The sequence below is a fragment of the Anabrus simplex genome, chromosome 3 (assembly GCF_040414725.1).
Source record: "Anabrus simplex isolate iqAnaSimp1 chromosome 3, ASM4041472v1, whole genome shotgun sequence".
NCBI lineage: Eukaryota > Metazoa > Arthropoda > Insecta > Orthoptera > Tettigoniidae > Anabrus > Anabrus simplex.
Window position 1 is genome coordinate 206,984,733 of NC_090267.1, and position 16,665 is coordinate 207,001,397.

Below are 16,665 nucleotides of genomic sequence, written 5' to 3' on the forward strand. Positions count from 1 at the left end.
CTGTTCTTCTCCGTGTGAAGAATTCAGAAAAATATTTAGTACATTTTACTAATGATATTTGAAGTTTGGTACCTTAAAACACACTTTATTATAATATGTACATCACACAAACAGGATGGTAATGAGCTAATCCTGTACATTGGTTCTTATCACATTCACTGGAATCTAATAATACGTCTTTAAAGAATCTATTTTCAATTTTTTTCTTCTTCAGTAATTTCTCTTAGACTACTGCAACAATTATTATTGAATGGACTATCTTAAAATCTAAGCTTTTCCTCAAATCTGAAACATTTCCTCAGTGGCAATAAAATCATCTCCCAGTGCAGAACCATATACATTTATGTCTCTGTGAACAACTGCATGATTTTCTATAAACTCTTCTTTCTCTCAGCTCCCTTTACTCTTTAAGTGCTGGAAAAGAACAAACAAGCACTCTTATACTCTGTTATGGTGAAAGAAAAAGGTAAGTTTTTAATATTAATTCTACACATCTCTTAATTTCAAAAGTACACTTTCCTCTTTGTTTCCTATTATTTTCTTGTGCAGTTATTTGTTACTTTCTTTCTATTTGTCATGTGATTTTGTTTCCATTTTGTTTTACATCTTCAAGATTCTTCTTGCTTTCACATTTTATAAGCATCTAAAGTCATAATGTCAATTGTTCTTATAATGCATGAGCAGAACGGCTTAGTACAGTTTAGTTCTGTTTGTCTATTCCAGACATAGGCCAACCAACCCTTTCATATGCAGAAATGTTTGGTCAGAATCCAGATAATCCCTTCTTATGGAAGTGTCGAGCATGTGGCAAGGAGGTTACAAACCGCTGGCACCACTACCACAGCCATACAGAGGATAGGTCACAGTGTCCATACTGTCCTGCATCATATAGCCGCAGTGATACTTTAAAGGGCCACATTCGGCTCAAACATCAAGACAGAATCATGTGGAATACATATACATGAAATATGAAATTGACGAGCGGAATCGAGACCATTAATTTTGTCTAAGATAAGAATTGTTCATTATTAGTAAAATAATGGTACTGTTCTGTTTGTATTTCCACTAGAAGTCTAGTTTGAACTTTTTTCATACTTTTAACAGTGTTGCGTGATGTTTGTCATTCACTTCCTTTGTTCATTTCCTTTCATTATTTTACATCATTGTACTATTTACAAGTCTGCCAAGTTTCTTTAGATTTCATGCATGGACAGTGTATAACTATTTGATGCTGATCCTGTACCACAAGGGCCTCCAAACTGTAGCGTATAGACTATATCAAGCCTCAGAAGTACCAAATTGGAAGCTCTTAGGAATGAATTTTCAATTGTCAAGTGGCCTGAGGTTGAAAAAAGACAAAAATAACTGTTTTTAATGCATTCTTAAGAGATTCTGTCCTAATTTTTATTTTCTTGCTTTCTTGATTTGCAAGATTGCAAGGACTGACAAAGCTTAAAACATTTTATAAAAAGGGTACAATATTAATTGAATTTCAAAAAAATGTTAAAAATAAAATGCATTTTGCTGTGAAAGACAAAAAAATATACATCTGAATGGTAAGGAACAAATAAAGAAGCAACCTGTACTTGATAAACAATAAAAATCATAAAAAATCTCCTAAAAACATCAAAATTGATGAATGTATTGACTCAAGATAGATCAGAATTTCAAGAACTCCTATTCATGAATTGTTAAGTAGAATCTATTTGGAATTCAAACTAAAGATTTAAATGATAAAATTTGAAGAGTAAAATCTTGATAAATTTAATACCGAGCGAGTTGGCCATGCGGTTACAGGTATGCAGCTTTGAGCTTGCTTTCAGGAGATAGTGGGTTCGAACCCCATTGTTGGCAATCCTGAAGATGGTTTTCTGTTTTTTTTTCCATATTCACACAAGGCAAATGCTGGGGACTGTACCTTAATTAAGACCACGGTCGCTTCCTTCCCACTCCTAGCCCTTTCCTATCCTACTAACGCCATAAGACCTATCTGTGTTGGTGTGACATAAAGCAACTTGTAAAAAAAAATCCAACATTTAACAGAAAATCTGTCACACTAGAATATCAAAATAAATAAGCTAGTTCCAAGATTGCTTTTGGTAAAACGTATTGCTGAGAAAAACTTTCACATGAACTGAGCTTATCAGAACTCAAAGAATCAGTTACATGGAGATAATGATATGATTAACCTTAAAGTTCAGTTTAACCAAATATGTTATTACAACAACAAAATATGTAATATCTTCCTACACTCACAAATAACTTAATTTATACTATTTAAAGATAATAATAACAATAATAATGTTATTGGTTTTATATCCCACTAATGACTTGTATGGTTTTTGGCAGATGCCAAGGTGCCAGAATTTAACCTCGCAGGAGTTCCTTAATGTGCCAGTAAATCTATCACATGAGGCTAACATATTTGACAGTTTGGTCTTAGAAGGCTAGCACTCTAATGTCTGAGCTATTCGGCCTAGCAATGTTTAAAGAATTTACTTATTAAAGCAGTTTATTGTAATTGCATTCTTGCTTTAACTAGAAACATAAATAAATTACTATAAGGAAGAACATTACATAAAACCAATGTTTTTTGCTAGTGATACACAACATTATACAGTTCCAGTACATTTTCCTTATATTTTTCAAAATTTAAGATTTATCAACAGAAAGTAAAATTGTAAATATGCTGATAGATGGTACAGTGGTATGTTTCTGAAAAATAGTGTTATTGGTTTCACGTCCCATTAACTATCATACTTTTACAGTTTTTTTGGAGATACTGAGGTGCCAGAATTTTGACCTGCGGGTCCTGCAGGAGTTCTTTTATGTGCTGGTAAATCTATCGACACAAGGCCAACCACTCAAATACCACCGGACTGAGCCAGGATCGAGCCTTCCAACTTAAGCTAAGAAGGCCAAAATGCTCTACCGTCTGAGCTATGCAGCCTGGCTCCGGTTGTAAAATTTCCGCATAAAAATCAGGGTGTGGGGTATACGTGTGATGATAGTGAATTAAACTTGATTAAAATTAAAATATGTTTTAAAAGTATAAAAGTAAAATTAAAATTGTGATCTCATTTTCTTGAAATAAATCACTAGTACGATTATTTTTTGCTTTTGGCAGTATGGCATTACTTAGAATTCTGTTTACATGCATTTCATGAAAATATTTATATCATTTTAAAGAAAAAAGAAGTTTTATGGGTTCGTGCCATTTAAACTGCTTAAAACGTGAACATACCTCAAATCTGCATTGATAACTATGTTTTATGATGTCATAAGTGAATGTGAATTACAGTATATCTCGCACTTCTTTTCCTAAAAATTTCCGCATAAAAATCAGGGTGTGGGGTATGCGTGTGATGATAGTGAATTAAACTTGATTAAAATTAAAATATGTTTTAAAAGTATAAAGCCTTATAATTTTGCATAATAGATTACATTTTATTATGCTCCTTAACATGTTAATGAATACCGGTATTAATAAAAGATGTGGTTTTTAAGGTACAGTCAAAGGTTCCACCTTTGCAATACTAAAAAATTTATTTTTGTTCAGTTGGCAATTAACAAGTGTTGGGACATGTTTTGTCCTTCTCTTTGGACATCATCAGCCTAAAACACTCGTAAGATGAGTAAAATAGACAAGGTCACAAATACACATTAAAATACGATTCGGGTTACCAAATACGTCAATGCATGATAAAATTCGAAGAATGTTCTTAAAATGCTGGAGCTCAATTGCTTTTAAGTTCTGTTGAAATGAAGATAAAAATGTTTAACACACACAATAGTTCCATTAAAATTCAATGATCAAGCTATTTTTATGTTGGCATGATAATGTGTTGTTGATAATTTTTAATTAAGAGGTTACAAGGCAGGGGGAATATTTGACTGTAAGCACATTCGGAGAGAAAGATTGTGCCGTAGTTGAATATAGGTCCTCGTCTGCCCAATACATGTGTTCAGTCATTATCACATTTAATAACATTATAAGAACATTCTTTGAATTTTATCATGCATTTTAACTCAACTTATTCAGTAACCCAAACCGTATTTTAACGTGTATTTGTGGCCTTGTCTATTTTACTCCTCTTACAAGTATTTTCGACTGATGATGTCCAAAAAGAAGGACAAAATCCTGTCCCAACACTTGTTAATTGCTAATTAAACAAACAAAAATTTAGTATTGTAAAGGTGGAACCTTTGACTGTACCTTAAAAACTATACTATCAACAATATGAGATTTGCAACGAATTTCATTTTATGCAATTAATAAAAGAATTAAAGTTTGTAGGATTCCTTTTTAGCCAAATATGCTCCACTGCCATTTCCACTTCCATTTCACTGTACAGATGGAGAAATTATTTAACCTGTCAGTACTACTAGCACTTGTCATATACCATAATACATATATTTTTTTTACAGGTATACCTGAAACTGTTTATCAAATATTACCATAGTTCTTTTCAACAAACCTATAAACTTTGACTCACCTACTGGTATTCATACTAATCATACTACTGTAATGCTTTCTGATGTGCTCTGCTGTGGATATCAATGAGAAGAGCTTTTATTTGTAATCTTTCGGCAACCTCTGACACTGAGATGTTCATTGCCAAAGAGAAAATCCCTTTTCTCTTCATGAATTGAGCTATCCAGTCACAGCTCCCCATCAGTTCCATATGGCTAATATTCTACTTTGTTACAATTTTATTTGCTTTAAAATGTAGCATTTTGTTTGAAACACCATGTCCATCATCACACATAAACTTTCATGTGCTGAAGCAGTTCATTTTTGAACTTAGAAAACTTACCATATTTTGGCAATCAAAATGCTTTTCTTGATTTGTCGATATTTTCATGAGCACTTTCTGTTTTCACCAGTAGTGTACATTGAACTTCATCATATTAAATTCTCGATTGCCGTGTTTCTCTGCAAATTGAATCACTCAAATTTTAAAACTTGACTGCTTCTCCATAACTCACCTATGAGAGGTCACGCTAGAAAGCAAATTATGTTATTGTTATACATTGGACTTGATTTTATACCTTATGTCTCACAGTTACCATACACTGGTGGACTGAAATTACAGCCAGTTCAACAGTGTCACATTCCATCTAGCCAATTAGGTAACGATCTGGAATTACCTACGTGCCTTTCATTAAACAAGTGGAGAGAGCTATTGTGACTAATATAAAGGGAGGATTATGGGAGACAATTCGACCTTGATTGCATAGCAGACATGCATGCTGCATGGTATACCTTGTCGTATTTATACTGACATATGAAGAAAGACTGATACAAGATATAAGCAAGGATTATTTTTCTCCCTCAATTCCATATCAAAAATTAGGTTGCATGATATATGTATGTGATTGCCTTCTGTCATTTCTTGACGGATATAGTACTTTTGCATCCATCTCTTGGCACAGGCCAGAGCAAATTGTAACTTCCACTGAAGTCCCAGTCTCGTCCCTGGCTGTGACAATATGGAAGCTGCTAGGGTATGGATGGTGCTGAGTAATGTCATTCATAGGGTTAGTTGTGCTACAATAGTACTGTCTGGCCCAGTGAGGAAAGCAATAGCAAACTACCTCACTCCTCAGCTTGCCTAGTATGCCTCATTTTGGTACTGACATTAGTTTTTGTGACTTTCCTATAACTGCATAGCCTTTGGTGGTGCTATTTGAGGATCTAACCAGCCTGTAGACTGATGTCCAGACAGACAGACAGACAGACAGACAGACAGACAGACAGACAGACAGACAGACAGACAGACAGACAGACAGACAGACAGACAGACAGACAGACAGACAGACAGACAGACAGACAGACATATGTATGTGATGGCGAGTAAATAGGTAATAATGCCAAAGAGTTTAAACATTATATCTGACCATTTTAGTTTGATGTAAACTATAAAAGCATAAGAGTGTAGAGCAAGAAATTAAGAAAATATTTTTGAATATGCAGATAGGAAAGGTAACAAAGAGTGGAATATTGTATGTTAAGGAACTTACTACATAAGATCACCCAGGGAAGAACATCTTTCTTCAGTTCGATATTATTTGTCAGTGGAAAAGAAAAGCAAAGTAGTTCTCCAGATTACAATTTACCTAGACACTGCTAGTGGAGGTGAAATATGGGGTAGAGGAAGTTAGACAAGAACAGTTATGAGATGTTAATGCTAGGTGCTTCCCTGGACCTAGATACTAGCTGATGGCTAGCATGGGAGTCCCACAGGGCAAATGAGTGCATAAGTGTTCAAGAGTAATAATATTTCAGGACTTTTGACAATGAAACATAGTCAAATATGAATTGGTGCATGTAAATGTGAGACGGTGATGGAAGACCAGTGTTGGGGATTTTTCAGATACTGCAGTGACTGCATGGAGTATAAGGAGACAACCAATGTAGAAGGTGGTAATTATTGTTTTAAGAGGAAGTACAACTAGGCAATCATCCTCTATATAACACTAATCAGAGAGGAAAAATGGAAGGGATCCAACACTTCGAAAAGTGAACACAAGGGCACGAAGGGCTTGAAAATGAAAGACTCCCTAGGCCCTAGGCTCTAATACCGTTGGGATCGGAAAAGAAGAGTTGATCAAGGGAGGTCAGATAGGACAGATGCAAGTGAGGAGCCCAGCACAAGTAAGTGGAAGCAATGCCAGGACTCAGCTGATGGCCCTGTGGTTGCCAACCCATGTTCCCAAGTTAAGAACCCCTAGAGCCCCTTTGAGTCACCTCTTACAACAGATAGAGGATACCGTGGGTGTTATTCTACAGTCCCCATCCACAGGTGTATAACTAAAGTAGAAGGTTGAGTGGAGTCTGTACTGAAGTTCTTTCTTTGTATATGCAATGAACCACTATGCTCTTAAGTGGAAAAGTACTATAAGGAAGAAGAATGTACTTGAATGCAGTTAGGTTCCTTTTCCTATTATGAGGTACATAAACAACAACATATATAGATGTATACTAGCAAGATACCCGTGCTTCGTTACGGTTTTAAACTAAAAGTTATGATTCCAAGTTTTACATTTTGGAGAGTCCACTGTCATCTGACCCTGTAAAATACACCTCCAGTTCGTACATCAAACGTTTTTTGATGAATGATTAATTTTTTTTTAGGGTGGGTGAATGTTTTAAAATATTTATTAACATCTGGAACACAGAAGACCACCTGTCATGTAAAATTTTAAGTTTGTGCCGAAAACTATTTTCGAAGAATAGATATTGAGTTTTTGAGCGTCCGCTACCATCTAAACCCTTTAGGAGAGAAATTGTTTGAAGTATATGATATTTTATACATAGGACATAAAAGAAGAATCTTCTCATAAAATTAAAACTTATTAACGGCAAACAGTTTTGGAAGGATGAATAATTTTGTGTGAAATATTTAAAAATACCAACATGGGACAGTTTGCAGAGAAGCTAGTGCGTGACGGTGCGAACCTGCCTAAACCACCGGACGTGCCCAACGTCTTCATCCCAACCAAGGCCTCAACACTGATGGATACTGTGATAAGTGACTTGTGTGCGCATAACATTCTGGTCCCGGCGGACGTTACTAACGCCCATCCATTGTTCCTCGTTAGTAAACCGGACGAGTCCGCCCGCATCATCCATGACCTCAGCCGGTGTACACCATATTACACCATTCCAAAGTTTTCACTTGCAACTCCTGCCAAAGCTTTGCGCCGCATCCCACCGCACGTGTGGATGATTAAAATTGATCTAAAATCCGGATTCTATCAACTTCCTCTTCAGCCTAGACACCGCCACTTGTATGGAGTCTACTATTGCGGTAAGAAGTACGGCTTTACGAGGTTGCCAATGGGCCACACCCTAGCCCCGGCAATTATGCAAAGTTGGGCCCTTGCAGTGACGGACATTCTGTGCCAACAATTCAACATCCAGGCTATATGCTATCTGGATGATTGGTTGCTCTATGGCACCCAGTTGCCTGTCGAGGACATTCTTTTATACCTCGACCTAGTTATGGGAATCACCAACAACGTCTCCAAGTCACAACTGACTCCAGTGCGACAACTAGTGTATCTAGGAGTAATCATCAACACGGAGCATCAAACTCTTCAACTCACAACTGAAGTGCAGCAGCGAATAGTGCGATATGTGCAATTATTGCCAAGATTGCAAACGAGTGACCTAGTGCGAGTGACAGGATATATCACCTGGGCAGCTTATGTGATGAATCTGCCTCTCTTCCCTTTGAGGCATACCCTAACCAGGGAATGGTATTGGCCACGACGTGTGTACACACCAATTGTGCTTCAGCAAAAACGTAATATAGGGACTTTGTTTTATGCTTTGCAGGTATTTGTAGACGCTACACCAAATAGCGTGGCATATGTGTGTCCCGACCTGAACATAGAATGGGCACAAGCCTTCCAGACTCCGACAGCAATAGCAGCAACCACAGTGCTTAAGGAAGTGGCCGAGGGCCAGTCCTTTATGTATATACTGCTATATTACCAATGTATTCTCTTTTAATTAATAAAGCAGCATGGAGAGGCATTCACCTCTCGTGGCTGCGGGTTGACACCCAGCAGAATCTGGCTGACGCGCCCTCCAGACTAGTGCTTGATTCATTACACGCGCTGGCCTGATTGTCTATAAAAGGCCAGCCCACTCTGGAGGGCCGTCAGTTGGATTTGAACGGTGTCAGCCTGACCTTAGGTGTGAAATATTTAAAAATATTTCCTGTTTCATACCTAGGATTTAAAATATATATCGCTATTTGGAATTTTTCCTTCATACATGAAACAGTTCTGGAGAAAGGAATGGAATTTAAATATATATATTTGTTTTCGGATCTTAACCCCCCATTTAACCCTCTGAGGGGTTAAATTTGTTTCAAACCTTCTGTTATTTAACACCTAGGAAATCATTTGAAATAAATTGTTAACTTAGTAATTCAAACAGTTTCATAGAAATGAATATTTTCATCATCATTCCATGGTACATATAAGTTAGGAAATTAGAAGGGTTGTAGGGAGGTACATTCAGGAAAACGGGGTGGCCTAGGGAGCGGTGATAAGAGTATGGGGAACTGAAAGTCAAGTAGGGATGACATAAAAATGTTAGTGCTCAACTGTAGAACTATTGTAATGAAAGGAATAAAATTAAGTAATTTAATAAATATGTACTTACCAGGTATTGTAATAGGAGTTGAATCATGGCTGAAAAATGATATAATAGATGCAGAAATATTTTTACGGAACTGGAGTGGGTATCGTAGAGATAGGATAGGAATGGTAAAAGTATTCATTCTGGTGAAAGAAGAATTTGTAAGCACCGGGCGAGTTGGCCGTGTGGTTAAGGACGTGCGGCTGTAAGCTTGCATCCGGGAGATAGTGGGTTCGAATCCCACTGTTCGCACCCCTGAAGATGGATTTTCGTGGTTTCCCATTTTCACTCCAGGCGAACACCACGGCCGCTTCCTTCCAACACCTAGGTCTTTCCTATCCCATCGTTGCCATAAGGCCTATCTGGTATCGGTGTGATGTAAAGCCACTAACAAAAAAAAAAAAAATTGTAAGCTACAAAAAAGTTAAAAAAGTTAAAGATGACAAACATGAAATTCTAGGTGTAAGGCTCATCTCTAAAGATAATAGGCAACTTGATGTCTTTGGAGTATACAGACCAGGAAAGGGTAGCGCTGACACTGATTCAGAATTATTTGGTAGGATAATCAGCTATGTGGGAAACGATATGGAAAGGAATGTGATAGTAGCAGTTGATCTTAATGCAAAGGACAGGAAGCATGACCAAAAAAATGGCAAATAATTTAATATGAGAAGGACAGCTGATTCAGAAAGTGATGGAACCAACTAGAGGAAAGAATATTCTGGATGTGGTGCAGGTAAAACCAGATGAGCTCTATAGAGAAACCAAAGTGATAGATGGTATTAGTGATCACGAAGCTGTTTTTTGTCATGGTTAAAAATAAATGTGAAAGAAAGGAAGGTATTAAAATTAGGTTATTAGGCAGTACCATATGGCTGATAAAACAGGCATGAGGGAGTTTAAAGAAAACTATGTTCAGTGGAAAATGATAAATAAAAATGTAAATAGACTGGGATTGTTGAGGAATGTGAAAATAGGTTTGTACCTTTAAAGGTGGTAAGGAATTATAAAGATCCACTATATTATAACAGAGAAATAAAGAGACTAAGAAGGAGGTGCAGGTTGGAAAGAAATAGAGTTGGAAAGGTGTGTGCGTGCATTCGTTCGTTCGTCCGTTCGTTCGTTCGTTCGTTCGTTTGTTCGTTTGAGAGCTCTTCTTATTTAAAATCTAAGACATTGAATTTTGTGTGTATGGAGGGCAGCACCGATCTCTGATAAAAATCAAGGTGAAACCTCCTTTATTATTTAGGCCTATTTTAAGTATTGAGCTTGAGGAATTTGATTAGTAATTTGAGACATTTAAATCTTTAGAAATTAGACATTCAACTTGTGCAAGAATATGTAGGTATTATTAATGGTATACAGTCTAAAAAAAAAAAAGTTCCTCAAACTATGTACTAAGTTTAAGATTATTTCTGTTAAACCCCGGAGTTTTACACATACATTGTTTTGGCAATAAAGAAAAGAAATCAAAAATTTGGTCGAGTACCTTGGCTGTTGTGAAAGTTTTAGAACTTTAACAATTTCTTCTTCCTTATATACGTGAAATATTTAGAATTATATCGTATTTGACACCTATGACATCCAAAGTTTTTGTAAAATTACAAATTCATATATCACACAGTTTGGAGGGATGATTAATTTTGTCATAAGTCTTCACTCTTCCAGTCAAAATGCTTTAGGGATGTATCGTTTTAAGACCACCTTTTATTTAAAATCTGTTATATATAGGAGCAACCATCATGTGAAATTTCAACCTCGTACGTCAAACAGTTTCAGAGATACAAATATTTATATTTTCAGACTTTACCCTCCTGGTCTAAACAACTTAGGGGCGTATTATTTTAAGACCACTTTTTATTTAAAATCTAAGGCATATAGGAAAACCTTCTTGTGAAATTCCAAGCTCATATATCAAACTGTTTGACAGAAATGAATATTTATGTTGTCAGCTACCTTCCTCCAGTCAAACCCCCCTTGTTTTAAGACCAGTTATTATTTAAAATCTATTCCATAGAAGCGCAACCCTTTTATGAAGTTTCAACATCATGTCAGTCGGTTTCATAGGTATGAGAATTTATGTTTTTAGGCCTCACTCTCCCAGTCAAAACACCTTAGAGTTGTATTATTTTTATTTAAAATCTAAGACATATAGGAGCAACTGTCATGTGAAATTTCAAACTTGTATACTAAATGGTTTGAAAGAAATTAATATTTATGTTGTCAGGCCTCACCCCCTAGTCAAAAGCCCTTAGGGTGTATTGTTTTTAAGACCACTTCTTATACAAAATCTAAGACATATACGACAACCATCATGTGAAATTTCATGCTCATATGTCAAATGGTGTAAGAGAATGTAATGTTTATGTCTTCAGCTGCCCCTGCCCTGCACCTCAATCAAAACCTCTTAGGGATGTATTATTTTAAGACCATGTGGGTTTTTCTTTTTTTTGCTAATTGCTTTTCGTCGCACCAACACAGATAGGTCTTATGGCGATGATGGGATAGGAAAGGCTTAGGAATGGGAATGAAGTGGCCGTGGCCTTAATTAAGGTACAGCCCCAGCATTTGCCTGGTTCAACCCACTATCTCCCGGATGCAAACTCACAGCTGCGCGCTCCTAACCGCATGGCCAACTCGCCCGGTAACACCATGTTTTATTCAAAATCTTATATAAGAGAAACCGTCATGTGAAATTTCAACCTCACATGTCAAACGGTTTCAGAGAAAAGACTATGACCCTTAAGGGCTGAATTTTGTTTGTAAACTTGTGATAGGAGCAATGATTGAGTGAAATTTCAATTTTGTTTGGTAAACAGTTTCAGAGTATTTTGATTTTCAGGGTTTCATCCCCTTAGAGATGGAATTTTTTGAAATCCTTTCTTAGTGGGTGCCTACACTGTAATAGCAATGTATCCCAAAAATTTCATTTGTTTATGTCAAGTAGTTTTGCCTCGCCATTGAATGACAATCAGTCAGGACATTGCCTTTTATATATAGAGATACGTGTCCTCATAAAAAGACATCAACTCCTTTTTAATTTCTTTTCACCCTTGCTCCGCCTTAAGTGGATTTTTGGAAAACAAAAAATTATGTTGCTTTATTTTTAAAGGAGATTCCAAATACCAATTTTCACGTCTGTAACATCTTCAGTTTTTAAGATATAAGATTCCTCATTTAAAAAAATCTTTTTCACTTCCTTTCACCCTCCCCCTTTAAGTGGATTTTCCAAAAACAAAGAAATATGTGTTTCTTTATTATTAAAGGAGATTACAAATACCATTTTTCACATCTGTAATATCTTCAGTTTTGAGATGTAAATCTCTTATTCTACTGCTTTTTCCACCTCTGTGGGGTCGCCAGTGTGAACTGTGTCGCACATGTTGACTTGGCCATGTTTTACGGACAGATGCCCTTCCTGACGCCAACCCTATATGGAGGGATGTAATCACTATTGCGTTTTTCTGTGGTGGTTGGTAGTGTAGTGTGTTATCTGAATATGAAGAGGAAAGTGTTGGGACAAACACAAACACACAGTCCCCAAGCCAGAAGAATCAATCAGAAGTGATTAAAATCCCCAACCTGGCCGGAAATTGAACCCGCGACCCTCTGAACCGAAGGCCTCAACGCTGACCATTTTAAGATGTAAATATCCTCATAAAAAAATTCAACTCCTTTTTCACTTCTTTTTACCCCTGCCTCCCCTTAAGTGGATTTTCCAAAAAAATAATGTGTTTCTATGTTTTTAAACGAGATTCTAAATACCAATCTTCACGACTCTAACATCTTCAGTTTTTGAGATATATAAGTATCCTCATAAAAATTCAACTCCTTCTTCACTTCTTTTCACAGAGAGGTGTGAAGTATCCCCTTAAGTGGATTTTTGGAAAACAAAAAAAGTGTGTTTTTTATTATTGAAGGAGATTCTAAATCCCAATTTTCAAGTCTGTAACATGTTTTTAAGATATAGGTATCCTCATAAAAATAATTCAACTCCTTTTTCACTTCTTCCCCCTCCCCCCTTTAAACTTAAGTGGATTTTCTGAAAACAAAAGAATGTGTGTTTCTTTATTTTTAAAAATGATTCAAAATGCCAATTTTCATGTCTGCATCATCTTCAATTTTTGAGATATAAGTAACCTCATAAAATGAATTCAACTCTTTCTTTACTTCTTTTCACCCCCGTCCCCTTTTTCCAAAAACAAAAAATGTGGGTTTTTTAAATTCCAAATACCAGTTTTCACGTCTGTAACATCTTCAGTTTTTGAGATAAAAGTACTCTCATAAAAAGAATTAATCCCCTTTTTCAGTCTGTTTCACCCTCTAAAGTGGATTTTCAAAAAAAAATAATAATAAAAAGAAAATTCCAAATACCAATTTTCACATCTGTAACATCTTTGGCTTTTTGAGGTATAAGTATCCTCACAAAATATTTTTTTAACTTCTTTTCTCCCTCCCCCTTAAGTGGATATTCCAAAAACAAAAAATTATGTGTTTCTTTATTTTTATTAAAGGAGATTCCAATACCAATTATTCATGTCTATACATTTTTTGAGATATAAGTATCCTCATAGAAATAAGTGAACCCATTATTAACTTCTTTTAGGGCTGATGACCTAGATGTTAGGCCCCTTTGAACAACAACCATCATCATCATCATCATCATCATCATCATAACTTCTTTTAACCCCCCTTAAGAGGATATTCCAAAAGAAAATGTTTAAAGGAGATTCTAAATACCAAGTTTTATGTCTGTAAACCATTAAGTTTCTGAGATATAGTATTCATTTAAACAATTCACCCCCCCACCTTCACTCCCTTAGCAACTGAATATCCAAAAATCCCACCGTAGTGAGCACCTACACTGTAATATAAATGTATTCCCAAACTTTCATTTCTTTACATCAAGTAGTTTTGGCTTAGCATTGATTGTCAATGTCAGGGCATCGCCTTTTATATATACAGGAGTATTCAAAATGATTGCCAGGGTTTCAAAAAATCATAATACACTGTGCAATTGACATAGGAATACAAATATTGTCTTATTGTGTACTGAAACTCATGAAGTTTTCTTTACATATGTTACAAATGATCAATATGTACACCTTTTGTCACTCAACACACATTTACTTGATAGTCCATCTTCTCCCACACATGCCCCAACGTGTCAGCAGTGATGTTTAGGAAGGTGGCTCGGATGCACTGCTTCATTTCCAGAATATTAACCTGTAGACGAGGAACAGACACTTGATCTTTAACATATCCCCACAGGAAGAAATCACACGGTGTTAAATCTGGTGAACATGGTGGCCAGGGTAAGAGCATCTGATCATAATCCATTCTGTGTGCGATCCATCGTTGTGATAGTTCTTGGTTTAAAACCTCTCTGACCTTGCTGTGGAAATGAGGTAGTGCACCACCCTATTGCAACATGTAATTATCCCTGTTGTCACTCAAGTGGGGTAACAGGCATTCTGTAAGCATGTCCAGGTAATTCAGCCCTGACACTACCTATTCATTGAAGAAGAACAAACCATAGACCTTCGTCTTCGAAACAGCACAGAACACATTCACCTTTGAGGAGTCATGCACATGTTCCACATAAAAATGGGGGTTTGTTGCTTCCCAAATTCAATCCTTTTGTTTATTCACCTTTCCACTCACATGGAAGGTTGCTTCGTCACTGAAAACTTGTCTGGCACAATGTTCTTGCAGTGCAATGCAAAAATTCAACTTAGGACATTGTCATTACTTGAAAGTTTGACGCAACTGTAAGAGATATGGCTTTATCTTCAGGCACCTTTGTAACACACACCATAATGTGGTTTAAGGTAAATTCAGTTTACTGCTGCCTCTTGTAGTCAAATTCTTAGGGCTACGGAGATAAGTACTCCTGATCCGATTCACTCCTGCACAGTGGGACACTCCTGCTTTTCCCTTTACACACACAACCTGTGTCTACAAATTGACCATTCTACAAGGGCTATCCGGAAAGTAGTACCTGTTATCGCCGTATGAAGCGCTGACAACTCGGGTAGCCGCTGGGCAAGGTCAGACCGCGTCAGTGGCTTGTCTGCCAGCTCTGTGCAAAGTTGCGTGATGCTAGCATCAGTGTTGCCAACTTAGCAGATTTTCCGCTAAGTTTGGCGGAATTAGAAGACTGTCGGCGGAGAAATATATCATTTAGCGGACAGCAGAATTTTTGGCGGAATTCTAGATTTATTATAGTGGAATTTAGTGTGTTATCCATTTTACGTTTTTTAAAATTTGTACTCCAGTCTCTCTCCGAGCTATTCCGTATTTCTTGTCAGGAGCTAGCAGTCACGTGAGGAAAACATGTTATTTGGATTTGGTGTTATGAGATCATGTTATCATAAATTTGTAATGCGTGGGGAAAGGTTACTTATCTCTTAGTTGACGAATGATGACAGATAATGAAACTGTGAGAGAGTAGCATTTATATTTATGCTATGAAGGAAGGCTGTTTAATGATGTGGCCTGTTCTGTGTGTGGCCCTTGAGGTAGGGGATTCACCTAGTTTGCACCCGGCAGTAAAATGCCTACCAGTTTTAGTTCGCCGGCTCGAAGGCAGGGGGTTAATCCCAGTGAAACTCACAGATCAGTTGAGTGCATATATTTACTTTTATTATTATTATTATTATTATTATTATTATTATTATTATTATTATTATTATTATTGCTCATTATTTGAGATCGGATATCTTGGTGGAATTTTAGCGGATTTTTAGCAGTATTTAGCGGATCTTGAAAATATAAGTTGGCAACACTGGCTAGCATTGCCTGTGTTGTGTCTGCGATCGTTTAAAATGTTTAAACAAATTGAGAACCCCACCAGTTGTGAAGTGAAGGCCGTAATTAAATTTCTTAATGCACAAAACGTTCCACCTTGTGATATTCATCGCCAATTAACGGAGGTGTATGGAGACAATGTGATGGACGAGTTGTTTGTTCGGCGCTGGTGTCGCAACTTCAACCTGGAGAGGGGGAATACACATGAGGAGCGTTCAGGGAGACCATCTGTCATTACAGACCAACTGCTGAGCGCAGTAGACAAATGCGTGAGGAACGATCGGCCCGTCACAATTGATGAACTCTGTGAACATTTTCCTAATGTGTCTCGAACAATTGTTCATGAAATTTTCAAGGTGGGTCCCTCGCATGCTTACAGAGAAGCACAAAACCAAGCGTATGGCTGCAGCACTGATGTTTCTGGGACGTTATTCCAATGAAGGAGACTCTTTCCTGACTCGCATCATTACTGGGGACGAAACATGGGTTTGTTATGCATCACCTGAGAGTAAACGACAGTCAATGGAGAGGCATCATGCTCATTCACCAAACAAACCAAAAGAATTCAAGACAGTTCTGTCCACCAGGAAGCTCATGGCAACCGTTTTCTGGGATCGCCGAGGTGTATTGCTCATTGATTTTATGGCCTGTGGAGACACAATTAATGCTAATGCGTATTGTGAAACATTAAAGAAATT

The 16,665-nt window shown here is 36.9% G+C and overlaps 1 protein-coding gene across 1 annotated transcript in view; it reads left to right on the forward strand.

The window, feature by feature from the left end:
• LOC136866151 (protein tramtrack, beta isoform) overlaps window positions 1-1,096 on the forward strand; it is a 625,536-nt gene extending 624,440 nt beyond the window's left edge. Inside the window, exon 5 of the mRNA XM_067142866.2 lies at window positions 724-1,096. Coding sequence (XP_066998967.1) covers window positions 724-965 — 242 coding nt within the window. The 3' untranslated portion in view covers window positions 966-1,096. The remainder of the gene's footprint in view (window positions 1-723) is intronic.
• The last annotated feature ends 15,569 nt before the right edge of the window (window positions 1,097-16,665 follow it).